At 42.6% G+C, this 24,969-nt stretch overlaps 1 protein-coding gene across 7 annotated transcripts in view; it reads right to left on the minus strand.

Moving 5' to 3' along the window:
• TLN2 (talin 2) overlaps positions 1–24,969 on the minus strand; it is a 499,060-nt gene that overhangs the window by 126,949 nt on the left and 347,142 nt on the right. For all 7 annotated transcript variants that reach the window (XM_055537745.1, XM_055537738.1, XM_055537740.1 and 4 more), the window contains 9 exons: positions 21,782–21,949; positions 20,040–20,334; positions 17,001–17,167; positions 13,421–13,549; positions 12,096–12,209; positions 9,952–10,065; positions 7,104–7,238; positions 4,558–4,686; positions 2,338–2,440 (listed from right to left, as the gene is read on the minus strand). In XM_055537745.1, the coding sequence (XP_055393720.1) occupies positions 2,338–2,440; positions 4,558–4,686; positions 7,104–7,238; positions 9,952–10,065; positions 12,096–12,209; positions 13,421–13,549; positions 17,001–17,167; positions 20,040–20,334; positions 21,782–21,949 (1,354 nt within the window). The remainder of the gene's footprint in view (positions 1–2,337; positions 2,441–4,557; positions 4,687–7,103; positions 7,239–9,951; positions 10,066–12,095; positions 12,210–13,420; positions 13,550–17,000; positions 17,168–20,039; positions 20,335–21,781; positions 21,950–24,969) is intronic.

Consider the following 24,969-nt stretch of genomic DNA (forward strand, 5'->3'; position numbering starts at 1 on the left):
TAAAAATGCACAAAAGACATGAAGAGATGCTTCACAAAGAAGGTATCCAAATGGTTGATACACTGAAAATATCCTCAACCACACTGCTTCTCAGGGACACACAAATTAAAAACCGTAATGTGATTCCACTACACACTGAATAGAAAAGCTAAAATTGACAGAATAGAGTGGGGCCCAGAATGTAGAACAAGTAGAACTTTCAGGCAGTGCAGGAAGGAGTGTAGCTGAGTAGCTGCACAGCTTTGTTTTCTGTGAAAGTTGCAAAATCGTGTCCAACTCTTTTGCGACTCCATGGACTGCAGGCCACTAGGTTCCTCTGGTTCATGGGATCTCCCAGGCAAGAACACACCCTCAGTTCAGTTCAGTTCAGTTCAGTTGCTCAGTCATGTCCAACTCTTTGCGACCCCATGAACCGCAGCATCCCAGGCCTCCCTGTCCATCACCAACTCCTGGAGTCCACCCAAACCCATCTCCATTGAGTCAGTGATGTCATCCAACCATCTCATCCTCTGTCATCCCCTTCTCCTCCTGCCCTCAATCTTTCCCAGCATCAGGGTCTTTCTCAATGAGTCCACTCTTTGCATCAGGTGGCCAAAATATTGGAGTTTCACCTTCAACATCAGTCCTTCCAATGAATACCCAGGACTGATCTCCTTTAGGATGGACTGGTTGGATCTCCTTGCAGTCCAAGGGATTCTCAAGAGTCTTCTCCAACACCACAGTTCAAAAGCATCAATTCTTCGGCACTCAGCTTTCTTCACAGTCCAACTCTCACATCCATACATGACCACTGGAAAAACCATAGCCTTGACTAGAAGGACCTTTGTTGGCAAAGTAAAAAGTCTCTGCTTTTTAATATGCTGTCTAAGCTGGTCATAACTTTCCTTCCAAGGAGTAAGCGTCTTTTAACTTCATGGCTGCAATCACCATTTGCAGCAATCTTGGAGCCCAAAAAATAAAGTCAGCCACTGTTACCCCATCTATTTGCCATGACGTGATGGGACCGGATGCCATGATCTTAGTTTTCTGAATGTTGAGATTTAAGCCAACTTTTTCACTCTCCTCTTTTATGTTCATCAAGAGGCTCTTTAGTTCCTCTTCACTTTCTGCCATAAGGGTGGTGTCATCTGCATATCTGAGGTTATTGATATTTCTCCCGGCAATCTTGATTCCAGCTTGTGCTTCTTCCAGTCCAGCATTTCTCATGATGTACTCTGCATAGAAGTTAAATAAGCAGGGTGACAATATACAGCTTTGACGTCCTCCTTTTCCTATTTGGAACCAGTCTGTTGTTCCATGTCCAGTTCTAACTCTTGCTTCCTCACCTGCATACAAGTTTTTCAAGAGGCAGGTCAGGTGGTCTGGTATTCCCATCTCTTTCAGAATTTTCCAGTTTATCGTGATCCACACAGTCAAAGGCTTTGGCATAGTCAATAAAGCAGAAATAGATGTTTTTCTGGAACTCTCTTGCTTTTTCCATGATCCAGCGGATGTTGGCAATTTGATCTCTGGTTCCTCTGCCTTTTCTAAAACCAGCTTGAACATCTGGAAGTTCACGGTTCACGTATTGCTGAAGCCTGGCTAGGAGAATTTTAAGCATTACTTTACTAGCATGTGAGATGAGTGCAATTGTGTGGTTGTTTGAGCATTCGTTGACATTGCCTTTCTGGAACTGGAATGAAAACTGACCTTTTCCAGTCCTGTGGCCACTGCTGAGTTTTCCAAATTTGCTGGCATATTGAGTACAGCACTTTCACAGAGTCATCTTTCAGGATTTGAAATAGCTCAACTGAAATTCCATCACCTCCACTAGCTTTGTTTGTAGTGATGCTTCCTAAGGCCCACTTGACTTCACATTCCAGGATGTCTGGCTCTAGGTGAGTGATCACACCATTGTGATTATCTGGGTTGTGAAGATCTTTTTTGTACAGTTCTTCTGTGTATTCTTGCCACCTCTTCTTAATATCTTCTGCTTCTGTTAGATCCCTACCATTTCTGTCCTTTATTGAGCCCATCTTTGCATGAAATGTTCCCTTGGTGTCTCTAATTTTCTTGAAGAGATCTCTAGTCTTTCCTATTCTATTGTTTTCCTCTATTTCTCCCAGCAATTCCCCTGGGATGCCAAAAATCACAAATATTGATAGTTTGGGGGAATCATATTTGATTAGTTTTTGTATGCTTAGCATCAAGCCCAGTAACAAGTATGCGGAATGTTCTTGAGAAATGTGTGTTGAACTGCTGAAATAAAAACATCAGGTTCATTGTCAAATCAATGAACTCCTCCCACCAGCCCGTGGTCTGTACCTGGCCTCAGGGCATCATGAAGGCGAGTCTCACCTGTGTAGTGCTCATTGCCTTGAGCAGCACAGGTCAGGAGCTGCGCCATGGAGGAGCCTACTGCTTTAGATGTACTTCCCAGGTCCTGAGCACATTTTTCCAGCTGTAAGAATATGCAACAGGGAGAAGAACTTAGAAGAACCAAATCATCCACAAAAGTCTTAGTCCCCAAATAATGCAAATCAAACTCTGGGGTTCAGTTCTTTCCCATCTAATATACCAATGGCCCTACGAAGAAGTAGGGTGACAGAGGGGAAAGAACCCAGGTTTCAGGGTAAACAAATCTGAGTTCACACCCTGCCCTCTGCTCCCTTCCTCTACTTGCTACCTGTGATAGGTTTGGGTAATTCACTGAACCTCTCCAAGTCTCTGTGTCCTGGGATTATAGTATCTAGCTCAAAGGTTTTCAGAGAATTAATGTAGGTACTCAACAAATGGTAGCTATTAGTATTATGCCTTTAAAAGCTAATTCGGAAAGTCTGCAAAAAATCCTTAGTGAGAATTAATTATGCCTTGGCAGGAAGTGGGCAGACATCCAGCTGTTCCACCTTCCTGGCACGTGGGACCATTACCATTGTTCAATTTGATCATAATACTTTTATGGAATTCTAACCAGAAGGAAATGCAATAGAAATAGAGGCTTGGAGTGGTAAATGAGATTATAAAAACGGGCAAAGTGCTTGCTTCCCATGACGAGCACGTCATCTTGCTTTGTCAACAGAATAAATAATTCAGAGAATAAAGTCAATAGAGGCCTAGGATACGAGTAATTGTTTGATTACTAGATGAGGACAACATTTTGGAAGAGAACTTTTGGGTGATTAGGAAGTGCAAGCCATTTTAACCGCAAAACATGTTTTCTAAGAGACATTTTCTTCAAGTAAAAAACAGCCTGGTCCATTACAGGCAACCATATAATATAGTACACACAACAATTTCTTAAAAAATTGCATGATGTTTCTTGCATTCTAACTAACCAGTTGTTTTATGTAAAGGCAGAATGGGCTCCTTGGAGCACAGAACTTTGCAATGGGACACCTGGACCACAGTTCAAAGCCGCTGGCCCAGGAGCCAATCCTGACCTCAGCATTAGCTGCGGCACTTTAGGTAAGTGACTTAACCTCTCTGAGCCTGAATTGCCTAGTTTTTACAATGAGGGGTAGCTTGACTTGATTATTTTCTGTGTGCTTCCTATGTACCAGGCATTGTTCAAGGATACATTAGTCTCTTTATATTCTTAACGTTTTTAGTTCATCCAAAGAGTGGCACTAGTTAAAAGTTCTCAGTGTAAAATATCAAGGACATGGGTTAGGGAGTCCTGTAGATCTGGGTTCAAACCATGATTGCAATGCTAATGCCAGGTAGCATGAAGAACAGTGACAAACACACACCTGTTTTCTCAGCTGTAAAATGGGATGAACAACACTTGTTAATTAAGTTACTGTCAGGATAAACTAGATGGGTTGTGTGTGTATACACTGCTTAACAGGTGCTTAATAAATGAAGGTATCTCATCAGCAATGTTCAAGAGTGAGGGAAAGGAGAATCTATATACAAACGAGGACAATTGGTAAAACTGTAGCCAAGAAAACCCTGGCACAGGCATTAGGAGGTATTATAACAGGATTAAGTTAGATTTCTGGGGCCATCATCCCATGTGCTGTTGTGGGTTTGCTACAGCAAAGTGCTTTGTCACTGCCCATTATACAATGGAAAAAAAATTTTTTTGAATATGATTGTTGAAAATAATTTGCATTTATCTTTATAGCTTAACTGCCACCCATTTCGCAGATAAAATACTTGGAACACAGAGATCAGAACTTGCTCACAACTGGTAGATGATACATCCTGAACCAAGAAAGCCAGAACTTCTATGTATAAACACAGTTCATTCAGCTGCACTGGGCATTCTTTTCAGAAAAAGGCACAGGATTAGAACCCTGGCCTCAACCACCAGCAGGTATTGTTTATGGAAAAGAGGGGTGAATATTAACAGATGCCTGGTCATCCCAGTCACACTCTAGGGGAGCACACACAGACCCATCACCAGAGACCCCTTGGAGCCATCTCTACCCTAGTTCTAGAGACATGGGGCCATCCTGGGCTTTGCATTAACAAAGCTTGAAATTTAGGCGCACTGACCCGCAACTTCTAAAAATGCCTCGATGTATCCTAATGGAAGGTGAAGCCCCACCCCTGGCTGCCACTGACATCTCCTACCGTCTCCCCGGGGAGTGGCTTCAGCTGACTCTCCACAGCCGCCATCTTGGCGTCCTGCAGTTCACTCTTCAGGGTCTGCACGGTGCTCAGTGCTGAATCGATTTCCATGGGACCACAGGCTTCGTGGGCCTGTCAACAGAGATGGGAATATGTACACGAAGGTCTGCTTGGAAAAGCAACCCCAGTACCTTGCAACACATGAATGCTTTTCTGGATATAATCAATGACTCTCCTAATTTAGCAAGAGCAAGCAAAGGTAACTAGCATTTCCTAAGAGAACAAAATTATGCTCAGTTAAGACTTCAGTCCTAAGTTCCCTAAATAATCAATTGTGTGTGCTTCACAACAGGATATACTTAAAGTCTCCTTGAAGCTGTTTATATCTACAATACACTGCCTCTCATACTAAGAGCATTCTTACTCACTGTGTCTGGGTTCTAGACATGGGGCAACCAGCGCAGTATGAGTGCACACAGAAACTTGGGAAGCATGTGGGAGCTGAATGAAAGAACCAACAAATGAACCCAGGACTCTAGGGACAAGTCTATACCAAAATTCAGTTCAGTTCAGTCACTCAGTTGTGTCTGACTCTTTGCAACATGGACTGCAGCACGCTAGGCTTCCCTATCCATCATCAACTCTCCAAGTTTGCTCAAACCATGTCCATTGAGTTGGTGACATCATCCAACCATCTCATCTTCTGTCATCCCCTTCTCTTCTGCCTTCAATCTTTCCCAGCATCAGGGTCTTTCCCCATGACTTAGTTCTTCGCATCAGGTGGCCAAAGTATTGGAGTTTCAGCTTCAGCATCAGTCCTTCCAAGGAATATTCAGGACTGATATTTCTTTAGGATTGACTGGTTTGATCTCTTAGTAGTCCAAGGGACTCTCAAGAGTCAATTCTTTTTCAAATGTCTAGATTGTAAACCATTACCTTTTCACACTGAAGGTTATGAAAGATGTTTTTTATTAGTAAAAACTTTAAAGAGAACTACTTTATTCTGTGATCTTTTAGAAACACTAGTCTCCAAATGCTTTCATCACATCCTCCCCAACACACTTATTAATAAATTATACACAAATATATTAAAAACAGGTAAATCTTAGCATCTTTCATTTTTAGATAATAGTAACAGCAGCAGCAGTACACACTATTTGATTGATTTCTGTGGTTAGTATTACTAGGTGAGGACGCTGAGACACAGAGAGGTTAATTAACTTGCCAGGTTACAAAATTAGCCGATAGCAAGGCCAGAATTTGAATATTTAGATTCAAATTCTTCTTTTTTTTTTAAAAATTATTTATTTGGCTGAGCTGGGTCTTAGAACTTTGCTGTGGCCTATGGGATCTTTAGTTGCCACATGTGGGACCAGTTCCCTGCCCAGGGATCGAACCCAGGCCCCCCTGTGTTGGGAGCACAGAGTCTTAACCACTGGACCACCAGGGAAGTCCCAGAGCCTATACACTTAACCCTCACATTATATACAAAAATAATTGGAAGCTCTCACAGAATCTTCGTGAACCCAGTGAACAGTCTTATTGAGTCCCACTGTGGGGCTCACAGCTCCAAAGCAGTTGTTGGAGGGGGGTGTGTCACGGTCACTGAGGAAATTTGTTAAAATGCAGACGTTTGGGCTCTATAACCTGAGATGCTGACTTGGGTGCTCAGGGGCAAGGGCCAGGAGCCTGTATTTTAAGTGCTTCCATGTGATCCCAGTGCAGATGGCCTCGGGACCTCTCTTTGAGAAACAGGGTTCAAAATAACTTTTTTATTAGATATAATCTAAATCTCTAAATTATATCTTTCCTTAGGTGATATAGTACACTGTTTATATTACAAATTCAAATCAGCTTCAAACCTTCTTCCCTTAGTCATGTATGAGGCTGCTTGCTTCTACAAAGGGATTGTTACAGTAAGGAACAATGAATTCATGCCAGAACTTCATGCTAATACCATTACAAACAGAATGGTAAGGAGGGTCTTTGGGAATTAATAAGTTCCAGAGACAGAAACTCCTCAATCCCTAATTCTGTTCTATTAAGAATCCTGGTAAGGTGAATGTTCCTATTTAAGACGTGGAAAACTTTCAGGACAAAGATAATACAAATGATCCTCCAAGTTAGACCTACCATCTAAATAATTTGTTACTAAGTTCATAAGATAATATCTGAATGATGTGATCACTTACTTTGCCCACAGTCTACCTGGCATCAAGAAACAGATGACCAGTCTCTAAGATTGTGAGAAATAAATCATTGCTAGTCCCAGCATAAGGGAGGAAGGGGGAGTATGTAACCTAGCATAGTTTAACCAAAGTCATCTGTAACCAGAAGGTGATAACTAAGTCGAGGAGACGGCAGTTAAAAGTGGTAGAAGTCAGTCCACACAAGCATATTTAATGGTTAAGCAAATGAAACAGACAATTTCACCAAGAAACATGCCCAGCAATGTTCTGGCCCCAAGGAACACCCAGGTCACAACAAGTAGTAAGGAATTAAAAGCTCCACTTCCGGCAAGCTAACTGCAGTGACAAGGGTGCACTTGCCTTCTGTGAGGCGGTACGCAGCTCTGCCAAGCTGGTGGCGAGGTTCTTGGCACACTGGCTCAGTTGCATGGCTGCAGCCTGGTCACTGACGGTGGGCACTGCAGCTTTGGCAGAGGATACCATCTTGCTTCCAGGCTGTAGAGAGAAAAACAGAAAGTCAGACAGCTCCTGGGCAGCAAGAGTCAGAGAAGACAGACCCAGAGAGCAATGGCACCATATCAGTCACAACTTACTTTGGCCTAAAACAATGAATATTAAAACTATCTAGTTTCCCCCCAAATTTGCCACCCCAAATCAGATACTCTAGGGCAGGACATTCTAGGAATGTTTGAAACAAAAAGTATGTGTCTTTGTGGGTAGAGTGGGGAGTAAAATTAAAATTGGTATGGTGGCTTGAAATTCTTATTTAAAAAAGATTTGAAAGAGACTTCTTTTTTTTGAAAGAGATTTCTTGTTAAAGATATTGTGTTTCTTGGAATAGCTCTTGAATATGTGTCTCAACTATATCTAATAGACTATTCAGAAAAATACAGGGATATAAAAGGAAACAAATGACCTCTCACATCTCAGAATCCAGGAAAATTTCAACATGTGTGGGTCCTGTGTGCATGCACATATATTTTCCAAAATAAGATCGTACTACTTATTCTGTTTTTCAATCTCCTTGTTCCGCATATTCTATTTTTTGATAGCTGTAATAACACTCCAGTGTGTACATCTGTTATGACTTGTTAATCCTGTATTGAGTATGTTTTCATATTTTCAAATATAATAAACAATAATGTGATAAACACTTCTGTAGCTAAAATGTTGTACACATTCATTTTTTAAAAAAATAAATTCTACGAAATAAAGTTACCAGAGCAAAGAGTATACATAATTTTAAGGGTTTTGATACGTATGCTACACAACTGCTCTTAGCACAGCTATAACAATTTAAATATCATGTCATAAATATCAAGACCATAGGAATATTATTAATATTTAAAGAATTCATGAGGATTTATACGAAAAATTAGCATGAACATACAAAAAGCATAAAGAGACAAGTTTACATAATAAAAACAAATAACTGAAACATGACCAATGTTAAACACTGTGAAAAACCACAGAAAGGCAAAATCAAACAATAAAAGCTTTACCAAGCAAATTGGTAAAAACTTTTCAATGATTGCTTTCCCAACTTGGAAGACATGTACTAAAAAGTGTGCTCCATACACTGCTAGCTATATACTTAGATTCATTCATCCTTCTGGAAAGGTTCTTCTATCACACATAAGAAGAAAGTTTAAAATGTAAACTTGAAAAAAAGTTTGGAACGTTTGGTCTGTTGATTCCATTTCTATTTATTTCTGACTCTGAACTTATTCTTGTAAAAGTCTGATGCACAGCAAGATTAGAAGAACAAAAGAAACAGGAAAACAAGTGTAGGGACTGGCAGAGTAGGCCCTGGAACACATCCACACTGTACTATTCTAAGACCCTACAATCCTGCTGACCGTGGGACAAACACAGCTGAGTCCAGGCCCGATAACCACCTACAGCAGAAGACAAACAACTGGTCTAAGCCATAATTCTTGATGTCCCAAGATAAAAATAAGCTGCTTGCAATCTGAGTTCTAGTAACTTACTCTGAGGAAACAATTTAGGAGGGGCACAAAGATTTGAGCACACATTAAGTCTCTTTTATTTTTATCGTATCACAGGTTGTTTATGATGGCAACTAATTGTAAACAACCTGTATGCCCAATGACAGGAGAAAAGCTAACCGCTGAGTATAGGAGATGAGAGACTATGAATCAAAATCATCAATGTTCTTAATATAAATGTTAACTTGAAAAACACAGTTAATACACAGTGAATCCCAAGAGAATGCATACATACATACATGTGTTTATGTATGAAGTTAAAATGTGAGGAAGCACAAGCTTTTCATGTTCTATACCTGCATGTCAGAGCTAAGGCACTTTAACCAAATAGATGTATCAGTGGGTCCTGTAAGCAGAGATTCGAATAGACAGGGATGAGGAAGAAACATACCAAACCAAATTGACTGTTTACGGGGTCCAAGTTGGCAAAGTGCTGAGAGATGTGAAAACAAGAAGTACAAAGGGAGTGTTCCCACAACTTAATAGTCATATTTTTTTGAATTCAAAAAAAAGTGAACCTAGCCTCACTTAACAAAGACCAACAATACTTACTAATTCTACAACTGTCACAGGAAAGCATGACACCTTTGGAGAAGATGTACTCACTGCTTCTTGTTTCCCTGGCTATGAATAGCGCCATGAGATATTCCGGAAACTTGTCATAGTGTTAGTCATTCAGTCGTGTCCGACTCTGTGACTCCATGGACTGTAGCCCACCAGACCCCTCGGGCCATGGAATTCTCCAGGCAAGAATACTAGAGCGGGTAGTCATTCCTTTCTCCAGGGGACCTTTCTTACCCAGAGATCGAACCAATCAAACCGGGGTCTCCTGCATTGCAGGCAGATTCTTTACCATCTGAGCCACCAGGAAAACTCAATGAATAATGGCATGACATATTCCAGAAACTAGCGAACCTAAAGCAATACCGAGTACTAGGCTGTTCTCAAAAAGTGGAACTGATTACATGTCTTCCCTCAGAGAAGAGAAATATAGATAGAAAAATGGCAATTTCCCTATACGTCGGCATCTTGCTTTGCCAAGCTCCATCTCCCTCTCCAGGTCTGTTTACTATGAAAACTTTGCTCTTGCTCTAGAATCTGTGAAGTACTCTCGTAAGGATAAAGGGAACCCCCTGCCCAGTGTGGGGTGGGGTGGGTTCTGGTTCTGGGGAAGAGCAGGGCGAACGCTGCTGCAGTACCTGGAGGAAGTTCTGGCTGGAGATGATGAGAGCCAGCTGGGCGCTCAGGTCTTCTGCTTGAGCTTGGCTCCCTCTGACCCCCTGGACCAGCTGAGGAATGTGATCAGCCACCGCCTGCAGGAAGCAAGGAAGATGAAAACTGAGCACATCCAGGATGGTGAGTTACCAACACAGCGTGCAGGGGCAAATGCCCCAAGTGATAATGTTCTGTAGGTGTGCCTTCCCTCCTGGGGGGATGCCTGGTCCAGACCCTGCATTTGCTCAGCAGCTGTAGCCAGCAGGGTCCCTGCCAACACTGAGTCCCAACATGGCACCTGTGGGAAGGCTCCTCCTGCACACACCCTACCCTGTGGTCCTCCAGGTCCCAACACACCCAGCACAAGACGATCCTCTATAACTTGGCCTGAAAACAATTTCACCAGTAGCAACTCACACCATCCCGACTCATGAGGATTGAAAACCCTAGAATTAAAGAATCTCTCCAATTTATAGGTAAAGTAGAGATTTATTCAGTCCCATGATCAGAAGAAAGTGAGAGAAATACTCAACTAACAGTATACTTCAGCATGTCGATTTCTGACTTTGTGGTTATACGTTTTGTCCATCAACTTTCATGTCACCATGGTTCCCCTTCCTCTGTTCTCATTTCTCAAATGGGGAAACCCACTGCCCAGCGTAGGGAAGGGAGTACAGCATCCTGTGGTGAGAGCACTTGAAAGAGACTATCTCCACCGTGCCAAGGAGATGACGGCCTTTCACTCAGAGTTCTCCCACATGTCCCTCTGCGCCCATGCCATCTGACTAACCAGGCCCTCAGAGCTCATGGCACAGTGGCCAGCACTCTAAGGAAGGGCCCAAGAGCAGCCCACCCTGGTGACATGTTCTTTTCAGGAGTCCATTTAGGCAAAAATCTTAAAAAAAAAAAAAAAAAAATTCAAGGAGACTGTCTGTGGATCTTCTCCAGCAATCTGGTCCACTTTCCTTTCTGCACAGCATCCTGATAAACAGCAATGCTCTCATCCCCTGACAGGGATACCCACAGGATGAGTATGTTCAGTTTCCTCATAAAATGCAGAGGTGAGGGGTTTCATACAATTTACCTGGACGCAAGAGGCATGTGCTCTCTGAGAAGGGAAATGCCATTTTGCTCTCCCTACTGGCGGCTGATGCCAGGCCCCGATAGGAAACCATCTCTCTCCATAGCAGGCACCTGGCTCTCAGAAAAACCCCCTTGACATGCACAGTTCCAAGGTCAGGGTCCTCCTGTATTGCTGAGGCTTTTCTACCAGAGAAAACTTGCTCCCTAATGAGGGGCTGGGCTCAGAGACCCGGGATTCAGGACTTAAAGGGTCCCGGGTGGTCTCCCTGCAGAAGTAAAGCCATTTCTAAAGTAGAGGCAACAACACCCCTCATGCATGCAGCATTTCAGAGGGGAGTTGAGAAAGGAGAGAGAGGGGTCATAAATCTAACATGTCCCTACACCCAGGTCCCACGGCGGACTGTAAACGCTTGTGGGAGACTTCAGTGAGAAACGGTGCCAAGATGTGGGCGATAGCTATGCAATGAGAGTGTGCATCTGGCACTGCTCAGGGCTCTCCCGGGAGTCAACTGTGGGCCTTCAGAGAAGGCGGCAGAGGCATGCTGCACCCTCGGCGGCACTGTGGCTTCAGCATGGAATCAGGGCCTGGTCTCAGAAGATCAATCAGGTAACCAGAGTAAGCCCCAGAGCACAGCAGCACTGAGACCAGGCAGGATGAATAAATCCAAGACTGAAGGTACATGCCACTGTTCAAAGGGAGGGAGGCACTTGGGAAATTCGATGCTTCATTACTGCTTCAGAGCCCGAAAATGGCCTCATCATCGATTGTCCTTGATTTGTGCTCACAAAAAGGAGGAAAAGAATCCAGACAAAGGAAAGACAACGCTGGTAAAAACATTGTGCTTTCCTTCCAAGTACAGGCCATCCACTTAATAGACAAAAGCCAGATGTGCGTATGTGTGTGTACACCTGAAACACGGGAGCCAGAACAAACTGGATTAGGAGCCTGGATGATTGGTCTTAACTGAATTAGCTGGCACCACGTGCTCTAATGCTATCAGGGTGTCCTTCAGCAGACCTGGCTCTCCGGTGGCCAGAGCCTCACCTTGCAGCTCTGCACCAGCTGCTGCTGGGCCGCAGGGTTCTTGTTGGACACGGCTGCGTTCTGGGAGGCGGCGATGGTCTGTGTGGCTGCAGCCGCAGCCTGCTTGGCTGCAACCTGGGGTGGGGGTGGGGGTGGGGGCGGGACAGAGAGAGGAGGTGAGCCAGGATTCTTGTGTGCAAACACACACACACATACACACTGACATACATTCTCTCCACTAAAGGGGGGCACCGGACAGCTATAAGAAAGGGAGCGCCAGGTGCAGACTCCACCCTTTCAGCACCACTGACATCCTAACCTAGCTGAGTCCTGATGTCTTCCTTTGGTTTATGTTGCCTGGGACAAATGAAAAAGAGAGGCTGGCTTGAGTGTCCAAGTTCCGGTGTTCATTTGTCTTTCCACAAAAGACAAGGGACAAGTCCCAAGACCATATGGAACTGATAAGCAGCACCAAGCCTAAATGTTTTAGGAAAAAAGGCCTCTCTCTCCCATGAAGCATGGGCTGCTTTCTGGGTCAAGAGCCAGGCACAAACACTGGTGCTCCTGACTTGCCTGGGTTCAGAAAGGCCCAGGCCTTTCTGGGCCTGGCATACTTAATCATGCTGACTCTCCAGTCTCCTTCCACGGACATGGAGGCCGGTTGTTTTCCAGAACCCAGAAAACTATACATGTTGGGATTCCTCACCAGACAGGCAAGTTCTGGCCTCAAATCCCCCCTGATTGTATTCTAAGAGTCTCCTGTGTACATTTATGAGATTCGTTTTCTAAAGAATTTGTACCTATAACTTTTTTACCAAGAATAAATAAGCATTCTGAAAAATGACAGTCTTTATTAGTTCCTTTCATACCTCTTTATTCCCATCTCCAGTCTTCAAAAGTGATTACTTTCTATTGGAAGTCCTGAAAGAACATTACCTCCAACAAAATATTTACATTTTAGCTACATTTTTACATTTTTTTCCTGAACATGTACATCCCTTAATGCCAGGGGAAAACAAAAAAACCCCAAAATCCTGGTTCCTCCTGAATGAAAATCTGAGTTTTATACAAGACTGTTAAACTTTGAAAAGATCTTGGCTTTGTGCAAACATGACCTGAAGCAGTTTTTCAAACTGTGTCAATGGATCTAAACCACTGGACCTAAAAGTACAGTGGCCCTAAACCAGCTGTTCAAGTTGCTCATGGCATCTAATACATTAAACTGCATCATCCATATTGATTTAGCTTCCTTTGGATGGGCATTGCCTTATGAATTCGATTGTTCTTTCAATGGACTCTCTGCAAATCTAAAATCTAGCAAACCAGGCTCTTTACTCCTTACTGACCTCCAGTCGGTTGACGATTTTTTTCTTAATAGCATTCTGGGCCGCAGCATTGGTTGCCACCCGGAGACCTTCGGCAGCTTCTCTCAGCCTTTGCTGCTGGTCCTCGTTCTCAGGGTTGGCTGCAGCCCCCTGCCAAGGTGAAAGCAAAGATTCCAGGAGGTCCAGGGGGCAATGTGCCAAAGACACTGAATTTATGCCTTCAATTTTATTTTTCCTAGGAGTACAAGATATCTCGGAATGCTCCAAGCAGCATCTTTATGACAAAGATGTTTCCTCTCAATAAAAAAATACCTACCAGGGGATGGGATGTTTCAACAATGCACAGCTAAACAGGAGAAATCCAATGGTAATGCTTAAGGTCATAGCCTTCGTCATCCATATCAATTACCTTGTGGTCAGAAACCCACGGTTTAAAAGATGTTAAGTCCCTCCTGCTCACATCTCTCGGGAAGAACTATATTTTAATTAGAGTGACAGACACATATCCCTGCTGAAAGATTCTCCTGTCCTGCTGCACTGGCGAATGAGAATGGGCTAAGATTACAGTATCACACAGGGGCCCAGGTTGCGGGGAGGAGGGAGAGGAATGCCATTCAAAGTTCTATGGGGCAATATTGTTCATGAAAGACCATATCTAGAAATTACATTTCTAGAGAACCTCAGTTGGCAAATGTATTCAAGTAGAATTGGTACCCAATTGTACTAAAGTAACAAGAGAAACTGATGCTGCTATCCTGGCATGGAAAGGGGAGGGTTCCATGTACTGCTGATGGCCATGCTTCCCTTGTGTAAGCCCATGGCTCTTTTATCATGTTGCTGTAGAAGTCCAAGTGGATTTTACTTAGATAAGTAGGGTTTTGAAGAAGAGAAAGGCTAAAGATAATGTAGGGAGAAGATAATTTTACTGCATGATGAGTGAGTGTATAAGTCTTAGTCACTCAGTCATGTCCGACTCTTTGTGACCCCATGGACTGTAGCCTGCTAGGCTTCTCTGTCAATGGAATTCTCCAAGCAAGAATAGTGGAGTGGGTAGCCATTCTCTTCTCCAGGGGATCTTCCTGGCCCAGGGACTGAACCCTTGTCTCCTGCATTGCAGGCAGATTCTTTACGATCTGAGCCACCAGAGAAGCCCAAAATCAACAGAAACGTAAAGCTTATCCAGTCTTCTACCTCCACCGGCAATAAAAGCATCAATCAAGATTCTTTGCACAGGGCCTGGATGTTTTGTGACCAGCACTGGATGTACAAAGATGAACGAGTTTCTTTCCATGAACATTTTCAGGCTATAATAATTGCTTGCAAGGCAGAAAGAAACACACCAATTACTGAAAATCAATTTTTTGAACGTCTCCATTTCCCATATGGCCACCTAGCCAAGTTTACCAATTTGCAAAAATTGACTTCTCTCAACTATGGTATGTATAAGAAGTCATAGGAATTCACATTGAGTGGAACAGATCTAACACTCATGGCAGAGTTGTATTGGCAATCTTCTTGGATGGAATCTCCCATTCTTTCAAACTTAAAACCACTTTCACTAGTCTTGATTTTGTGTTTCTAGCAACTAAAAAATCGTATCTTTGCACTTCGCATGTGAAAGGATTGTTAGGGCTCCTTTGCATTCTTCCGCTTTCAAGAGAGTCATTTTTTCTGGTCACTGGGTATTTTTTATCAATGCGTCCTGTAGCACACCAGCCTAAACTGTGTGTTCAAGCAGCAGGAAAGCACCATTTCTGTACTTTATACTGACGTGCGTGTCTGGATCCTTCCTTAGCAATGTCTTTTATGATGAACATATATTAGATATGGGGTACTAATTTTGGCCTGCAATCTTAGTTACTGATTATCTATATTTTTTCTTCACATTAAATATATTCTTTGTAAGTCTAACTACCATATATTCTTTATCTTTCAACAAAATTCAGCAATTAAAATATTGCCATGATGACTTTTAGCTAAAAGATTAAAATAACTTAGAAAAACACTCAACTTGTCCCATTTAATATAAATAATCCAAAATAACAAATACTTTGGTAAGTTGGTATATGCAGTGAATGGGTCTGGGGACCACTACACATCTAGAAAAAAATGTGCACACTGGTCAGCTTAGTCCTGGTTACGTGATAATAGGCTTAACTTTTCTCTTAGTTCTAGTTTTCTCATCTGTAAAATAAAGGACTGACTAGACTTCTCACTCTGGAAGAGAGCATGGCAACCCACTCCAGTATTCTTGTCTGGAGAATTCCATGGACAGAGGAGCCTGGCAGGCTACAATTCTTAGGGATGCAAAGAATTGAACATGACTGAAGCAACTCAGCACACATGCAGACTTTTCATTCAAGTTCTTTCCAGCCTAGCAAGTAATTTTTGTGAACATGAGGGTTTGCTTGAAATGGCTTTGTTTAAACTTAGAAAGAAGGGAGAAAAAATGAAACAAAACTAGTAACACCTTAAAAAACAAAAACAAAAACAACTTACTATAATCCAAAGGTCTAATGTGTATTTTTGGTAAAAGGCGTGGTTAGAAGCAGAGCTTCTTGGCAGAAAGAAGGATCAGAGCAGAGGAAGGAAGTTCAGACTCTGCCCCTCCTTGGGATTCTCTTCAGTCCTACACAGGATATATCTCCAAGGACTCTCAGCCCCTCAGGTAATATAATGATGAGTTAGACAAGGAGGAAGGTCTACTGGATATCACTGCATGTCACAGACATCGAAAGTGAATGAAATTCACATACTTGGTTGAGATACCCTACTGTTCTATTAGAAGCCAAGGAGACAGGCTAAGCTGTGGGGGATGTATAATGAACCTGAAAATGCATAGAAATACATTCAACATGTTACCTTGGGGATATGAAGTTGAAGGTGGTTTCTATTTTCTTATTCATATATATACATGAATTTTATAAAGTATAAAATTATATAAGGTAATTACATATGAAATTATATATAAGGTAATTTGCTGAATTTTGCCTTTATATATATATATATATATATATATTTATATTTTTTTCAGATTCTTTTCCCATATAGGTTCTTATAAAATATTGAGTACGAGTTCCTTGTGCTATACAGTTAGTTCTATCTTATATATAATAGCATGTATATATTAATCCCAAATTCCTAATTTATCTCTCCCCCACATCCCCTTTGGTAACCACAAGTTGGTCACTTATGCAAAATCTTGAAAGAAGTTTAGCTGAGAAGTAAAATGGAGGGTAAAGTGACATTAAGGCTACAGGAAGAAAACAGGTCAAAGTGAATTTACTGTTGAAAATCTCAACTTTAAATTAGTCACCATTTTCAAGTAAGTCAATGGAAATGACTCAATAGAAAGAATACTTGGTAAGCAGGGACTCTGCTATCTATGGCTGAGTCAGCACCATTGCCCTAAAGAGTTTCATTCACGTGTTCTGTGACTTCCCTGTGCCCCACTTGAAGAAGGTTAAGCATTACAAAGCCATGTAGATTTTAAACCAATAAAAACACGCACTCTGTTAACCACTCTCTATCTTGAAGGTAACTTTCAGATTCTCCCTTTCAATAACGTTCACTTTTCAAGTGAATAAATCCAATGTACTACCTTTGCAGCCTCCACCATGCGAGCTGTGGAGTCAGCCAAGAGTTTAGCTGCTGCCAGGAGCTTCTTGGAATTCTCCATGTCAATTTCCGCTTCCGCGTCTGACCTCATGGCGTTGACGAGGTCTGAGGTGGCCTGGGCCAGGACCCGGGCCTGGCGTACCATTTCACCTAGAGGGTGGGACAGAGGATGCAGTCTGTGTGTCTGCCTCTTAAAAGCTCAGGGGAACCTCAGGGGCCAGTACAGTCCCATCTCTGTTCCTCTGGCAAAAAGGACAAAGAGAAATGAGCCTCCATGCTCCATTCCTAAGCAATGAAGCCAAGTCAGACCCAGAACCGAAAACATTCCCTGTGGCTGCCAGGCTGTCTACCCCAAAGGCATCCAAGTTCAGTCTCTAACTGTGCGGGATAAAGATGACATAAGTAACCTAAGAGGAACTTTTTATAAAGAGAAGGCAGGGAACAAGATTATGTGGATTTACTATGTGCATTTATGCTTAGTAAATACTTATATAAAAAATACTATTTTCCTCACGTCAAGAGTCTCTTACACCAAAGCCCCTATGATAAGCTCTTTGAGTAATGTGCATAGAAAAAAATTATTTTTTACTTTTGAGCCTGCCTAACATCAGATGAGTGGTATCACATAACCCACTCTATTTGTGTCACTTGGCTCTAACTCATAGAAAGCACAGACCCCAGTTTCATGCTCAGATGCTGAGATCTGCTTTGGCCCAGTCTCCCTATCAATTATTTCTTTGCTCACCCTTTCCTTCCCAGCATTGGCTTTGATCTTGTTCTTAGGAACTGTGATTTTATTGAAATCTGTTTCAACTTCCTTTTGGAAGTGGGAGGGCTACCATCATAAACATTAAAAAATAAAACGATTCAAATATGAGCAATATCCTCCTTTGGGTCATTTGTGGAGAATCTTGAGGCACTATCAGCATGAAGGGGGAATGGGAAACTTCATGAAAATCAAAATGTGCTTGATTCAAGGTACCCTGGATTAGCTCCTGGGACAAGGAAGGGACATTAGTGAAAAACTGATGAAATCTGAATAATGTCTGTAGTTTAAAGAACTGTAATGTACCAATGCTCATCTCCCAGTCCTGACCAATGTCCTGTAGGCTGGGGGAGATGTTAAAAACAGAGGAAACAGGGAACAGTAAAGGAAAAGTCTATTACTCCAGCAACTTTTCTATAGATATAAAAAATATTCCACAATATGAAGTTTATTTAAATGAAAGAAGCAAAAGAACCACTTCTTAAATTAGTTAAGAAAGATGGAGAAAAGCACAAGGTAGTTTTCTTAAAAAAAAAAAAAAACAAACAAAAAACTTGACTGCTCTGTGCTGATGAATAAGTAGGAAAATAGACATCTTTCAAACTACTAGTGGGGTTGCAAACTGTAGAACCTTTCTGGAGAGAAATTTCAGACATGTTTAAAATTAAAAATGTACCTACTTATTGACCCAGAAATTCAAATGATGGGAACCTGTCCTATCTATACTCCCCAAAGTAAACAGAGATATTTTTACAAGAATCATTACTACATTAACTTTGTAAAACAAACAAAAATTTGGAAATTACCATTAGAAAACAACTGGTTAAGTAAATTATGATGTATTCTTGAATAGAATACTATGCTCCCATTAGAAAGAATGGTGTATAGGTCAACAGGCAGAAACATTCTAATATATTCAGTGAAAAATGTTGCAAAAGAGTATATGTAATAGAACTCCATTAATATGGAAAAAAAGAGGATGTTATACACATATACACCTATATCTAGGTAGGAAGACTGAACATTTCTGAACAGGTAAAACAGAAATTGGTAAGTGGTCATTTCCAGAGATTTAGATGGGATAGTGATGGGCTGGGTCTGCTGCTGCTGCTGCTGTTGCTAAGTCGCTTCAGTCGTGTCCGACTCTGTGCGACCCCATAGACGGCAGCCCACCAGGCTCCCCTGTCCCTGGGATTCTCCAGGCAAGAACGCTGGAGTGGGTTGCCATTTCCTTCTCCAATGCATGAAAGTGAAAAGTGAAAGTGAAGTTGCTCAGTCTTGTCTGACTCTTCACGACCCCATGGACTGCAGCCTACCAGGCTCCCCGTCCATGGGATTTTCCAGGCAAGAGTACTGGAGTGGGCTGCCATTTCCTTCTCCAGGGCTGGGTCTGGGGAGACTTAATTTTTAACTAATAGGCTGAAAAGGTTTTATATATATATGTGTGTGTGTGTGTGTGTGTGTGTGTGTATGTATGTATGTATGTATAGTGATGTTTGACATCTTAGGAAAACTTTTCTGGTTGGAAAGAAACTGCCCCTCACAAAGCTAGCAAATAGTCAGAGACAGTAAAAGGTCTAGCCAAGAGTATGGTGGCAAACTAACCAATCCAGAGCTATCCTCTATCTGGCCCCTACAGCCAGGAGGCAATATTTCTCTGCCTTCATCACCCCAGAGCCATGGATCAGGCAACTTGGGATCATACCTATAAGGAAAGAGCCAGCTGAAATTATTTAGACTAGTCAAACCTAAGTTGTTCATCTTGCTCCATCTTGCTTTTTCTATGGAAATCCCAAAAAAGGCAGTATCCTGAGCTCCCTCCTCAATCCTGTCTCTTGCCATCTGGTCAGAACCTGATGCTTCCCTTGTGACCCTGTGTGACAGGCAGAGACGCCCTGAATGGGGCCTCTGAGTATAATAAACGTCCAAGCCTCATTCTTGCCTCTTCCTGCGGCGACACCAACTTTACCATAGCCAACATGGACATTCTGGGAACAAAAGGGATATACTGTGTACCTAAATTATATATATACATATAAAACTCTAGATGACATTAAGTCTCTTGGTGTTGCTTGGATGGGCACACTAGAAGCCTTCTATCTTTCCCAGCTTCAGAAGAAGGCTATGACTGAGAGTGATTAGCATTTGCCCTTTTACCAGGCGTCCAGGAAACCATCATCTGACTTGCTCACAGTCAGTGCCATCAGGGAACCCCAAACCGCCTGGCCCACCCACAGCCCCAGCCCAGCCCCTCACCAGCATCGCCCATGGAGCTGAAGATGCTCTCGGTGACACACATGATGGTGTCGGTGGCCTGGTCGTAGCGACCGATGGGCTCGCCTCGGCTGGCGAACTGGCGTACGTGCTGCAGGAGATCGTGGAGGGCCTGGCTGACCACACTGGCAGCCGCGCTGACCTGCTTCAGCAGCTCAGTGTCGTCGGTGGCCGCCTGGCAGGCGCGGACGCAGTTTTCTACTGAGCGATCCACAAGCTTCCCTGCTTCAATCAGCTGCTCCTGGCACACGGGGGAGCTGATGGTGGGGCTCACGACCTGAAGCGAGACAGGAGTGGGTCTTGGGTGCCACATCAGAACTCTAGTCTCCAGTGCCCACTAGCATTTCTGCCACGTCCTTCCCTGCCCTGGGCCTCAGTTCCTTACTTAGAGGACCAGCGATTAAACTGAATCGTCACTGGAGGTTTTTCATACTCGACCGTTTCACTTTGTGATTTTTGGATGCCCACTAACTTTCACCTCCATTACTGCTCTATTACCGTTGATACTACTGACTACTTCTATAGAGAGAAATTTCTGATCTTTACCATTCACACCTCCTCCTCTTGGAAACCTCTGAACTGAGTCTTCCAAGCTGAGATAAAGACTATGTCAAAGAATTATGATTTTTTTCCAGATATATTTCCTGGAAGCCTGCTTCACGGTTTAGAGAGTAGAGTGGGTTGCGTCAGCACCTGTGAAACTAGGCTGGTGAACAAGGAAATCAGGATGAGGGAGACCATCAATGATGCCTCCGATTGATGCTGCAAACCCTCTCCTAGGACTGGAAATGCCAGGGGGAATCAGATTATAGATCCGTGTGTGTGTGCTCGGTTGCTCAGTTGTGTCCGACTCTGTGATTCTATGGCCTGGGATCCACCAGGCTCCTCTGTCCATCCATGGCATTTCCCAGGCAAGAAAACTGGAGTGGGTTGCCCTTCCCTTCTCCAGGGGATCTTCCTGACCCAGGCATTGAATCCATGTCTCCTGCACTGGCAGGAGGATTCTTTACTGCTGAGCCATGAGCGAAGCTCTTACAGATCTGTAGAGTATGTTGTATCGTCAGGTGGAGAAACTGACACCTACAATCTTGTGATGCATTATCTCAGCGAAGATACACGTGGTTGAGGGGAAAGGGTATCTGAAGTTAGACCAGCCTGAGCTGCAAGCCTAGTCCAGGCACTTATGATTTCTGTGGTTGTAATCGCTCAGTAACATCTAAGGGCCTCAGTTTCCTCTTCAGTAAACCAGGGGTGATGGTGCTTCATGAGGTACTGTGTTACACAGAGTGTGTACATCCTAATGACAACCATGAACTACATCATTATCCCTCATTCTGATACTGTGCAGTGCAGAAAGGGCTCCCACTACCTCTGCAGATTATTACTGAACCCATGGATAATGCTATAACAGCATAATCCAAGAGCTCAGGGGTAAATAAGACATGCTGAGAAGTCCGAAGGGGAGACACAGCAATTTACATGCAGAAATGGCAATTAGACACGGAAAAGTACCACTGCTTCAGGACTTGAGCAAGGAAAAAATTATTAAAGTGGAATTGGACAGCTTATGCTAAAATACTACCATTTCACCTAAAAGACACCTGAAGCAAGCTCTGAATCTCAGACAATTTTAACAAGCTCTGCCCCTGCTTCCTCTCACAGACTGGAGGCGGATAAGAGCACGCGACACTCTGAAGAAAGGGCTGGGGTGCCCACCAGCTTACCTTGGCGCACGCCACTAGCTGGGAGGTAGAGAGGGCGCACTGGGTGGCCGCAGCGATCACCCTGTTCTGCAGGACCGTGTCCTCAGCCACTTGGGCAACATTCTTTGCCTTTAGTACCAACATGGCAGCAGCATTGGCAACAGCTTTAGCCAAACTCATTAAAACGTCCTAAGGAAGGGGAAACAGAAAATAGTTATTTATATTTTCCCAGTCATCCATCAGAGCCGGAAAATAAAGCACTTAAATATTTTATGAAAATTCCATTCGACCTTTTTCCTTCAGTACTTTAGAATAACACTTTTTCCACTTATTTTACTGAAATGTCAAGTTAGTCTGAGAGCTAATTAAGGAAGGAGACTTAATCCTAATACTACAGTCTCCTATACTATAAGTAGCTAGGTTTCAATATAAAATAGGTTAATTTGAAGGAAGGGCTTTTGTTTTAACCACTGATTCACATTTGTGCATTTAAACAACACTTAGAATCTTGACAACACCTCCTGAGTATGTGGTAGATCCAGCTGAAAATATACACTATGAGTGGTAGGAAGGATGAAATTCATGGCCCTCCATGTCATCATGCTCCACTGTGACTTGAAAATTTATCTTTTGGATCTCTACTTTGCACAAGGATCCAAGCTGTCATCAGAAATTCAGCCACATCTTGGCCTCCAGAGGGCAACGTTGAACATGCATGGCTAGGACCTCCATGAATTCTCCAGCTCAACAGCTCATGAATTCTCTGAACATAAGTTATCCTCAGTGTTCTGTAGCCTTCTAGATGGAGATAAATTATTATGAAAAGTGGAAAGGGAGCCTATATAAATAAACCAGTCTCAAGAAGACCTCACCAATGATGCAAAGCACTCTGAGCCTTTAAAGATCAGTTTATGTTGCAGGTCAACATAAAGGCTTTCTGCCTGCAGGCTGGAGAATCCCCTGACTCCCCCATCAGGTCTGTCATCATTCTGTGACCTGAAGAATCACCACTGCTACATTTAATGCACTTCCTGGCTTTTAATACTGAAGGTCATTTATTTTGTTTAGAAATGCCTTCCCAAACATATAGGCCAATTTTATTTTGAACCAACATGTCAAGGCTTTCTCCCAGAGGAAATGTGGTCAGAAGTCTTTATTAATTCATCAGATAATGAAAAGCACTTTTGATTCTGAATGCAAAAGGCACCCACAGAGTCTTTACAACAAGATATTTTATGAGAAGATATACTGGAAAGAGTGTTCTGCCTGTACAATTTTATACAGAGCAAAGACTATATGTTTATTGTTGCTGCCACTCTTTGCGACCCTCTGAACTGTAGCTTGCCAGGCTCCTCTGTCCATGGGATTTCCCAGGCAAGAATACTGGAGTGCATTGCCATTTCCTTCTCCAAGGGATCTTCCTGACCCAGGGATTGAACCCATGAATCCCGCATGGCAGGAGGGTGCTTTACCACTGAGCCACTTGGAAAGCCCAAGACCATATATGTTATCCAGGCAAATTAGAAACCCATGCATCCACCAAGTAAGGAGATTTTAAAATGGACAATAACAAAGCAGTCAGAAAAGGGTAGTTTGATCCAGTCTTTCTTAGGTCTCTGGTATTTACTCGATGTCCAAGGAGAAGTCATAGCCTGTGGTGCCAAGAGGTGAAGAGGCCTTTGGGATCTGACTGGCACTCATCTGCCACATAACTTCTAGAAATTGATCCCAACACAACCTGCAAAGTTATGGTTCTTGGCCCTCTATCTCAATGCTTAGTGAAAGCAAAATTTGAAAGTCACAAATTATTATCAAGATTTTTAAAAGCAGTCTTCCAAAATGTGTCAAAGTATTCCTTCCCTTGAAAGGAATCCATCTTCTCACCCAGAGACCAAGATTTGGTCATGGTTTTGTTAGACTGATTTAAAAATCCTGATTCTCCTACTAATTTTGTCTACCCCCCACACACAAAAAATACAGTTGGAAAAAGAACATGATCCTGTGGCTATAGTTGCTGACAAGGCCCTTGTCAAACTTTTCAACAAGACCACTATTATGCAGCTCATGTAGAATAAACCTTTGTTAACTCTGGGAACATGCAATACACTGAAAACTCAAGAAAAAGCTCCAAGATAGGATCTCAAGAACTGGAAAACCAAGAGAGTAAGAAATCCAATGTCAGTAAGCCAGGGGTTACCCACAACTGGAGGAGACTGTAGGATCACCTTACTGCACTGGTGTTTACCTAGAGACAGAAACAGGAAACATTCAAGCCAGGTTTTTCCTGTTAAGAAAACCACCATGAGACACTATTCTGAACTTGAACCTGCTTCCCTAGCCCATCTGAATAGAAGCAGACATTGGAGGCAGAGTTTATATTTACACGTGATGGAAACAGTTTGTCAAAGAATAAAAGGGGAAAAATCTATTAAAAAAAAAAAAAAAAAAAAAAACCCACAAGGATATATGAGATGCTTTAAGGAAGAGCTGTGACTTCCCTCTCAACTTTTCCCAGACATTAGAAAATAAGTTGACTGCTTCAGGATAATTAAGCCTAGTAAACCAATGGATGAATCTCGTATTTAACCAATTTCTAAGTAGGTACCTACCTACAAAGAACTACTTGCTCTAATACAAAATCCACAGGACAACACATGTGTTTGGGGATCTAATCAAGGGGAAGGAAGGATGAGGACATAATTAGCTTGGCTTTAGCAGGTTGTATTTATGTGGTCTACAGTTAGTTCTGTTTACAGTTATTACTGGCCACGCTAGCATAGAAATGGCTTCCAGGAATACCCCTACCACCCATTCTGTGTCTCAGCCTCCCTGATCACATGAATGTTCATGCACTGAATGTTCAAGCCTTAATGCAGGATCTGAACGAGTCCTGTGTCCCCAGCACCCCAGGAATGTGGAAAGTAGAGGAGAAAGGGCATGTTTAATGTATCCACAACATACATGATCATATCTTAGAGTAACTAACGCATCTCGAGGTGATGAAATCCAGTAGTTCTAGATGAAATAGCAAGCAAAATTGCCCCCCTTGAGGCAACTGGAATGCTAATAGAAAGCTGGATGATTTTATTCTGAATTCTACAGAAATTCCAAACACTGAACCTGCCATAGGATTTAGAAAAGGGTACCTTCCTGAAAACCTGGACTGCAGCAGTTTAATGAGAATGTATTTGTATGTTACTTGTAAAATT

The sequence above is a fragment of the Bubalus kerabau genome, chromosome 10 (assembly GCF_029407905.1).
Source record: "Bubalus kerabau isolate K-KA32 ecotype Philippines breed swamp buffalo chromosome 10, PCC_UOA_SB_1v2, whole genome shotgun sequence".
Classification (NCBI taxonomy): Eukaryota; Metazoa; Chordata; class Mammalia; order Artiodactyla; family Bovidae; genus Bubalus; species Bubalus kerabau.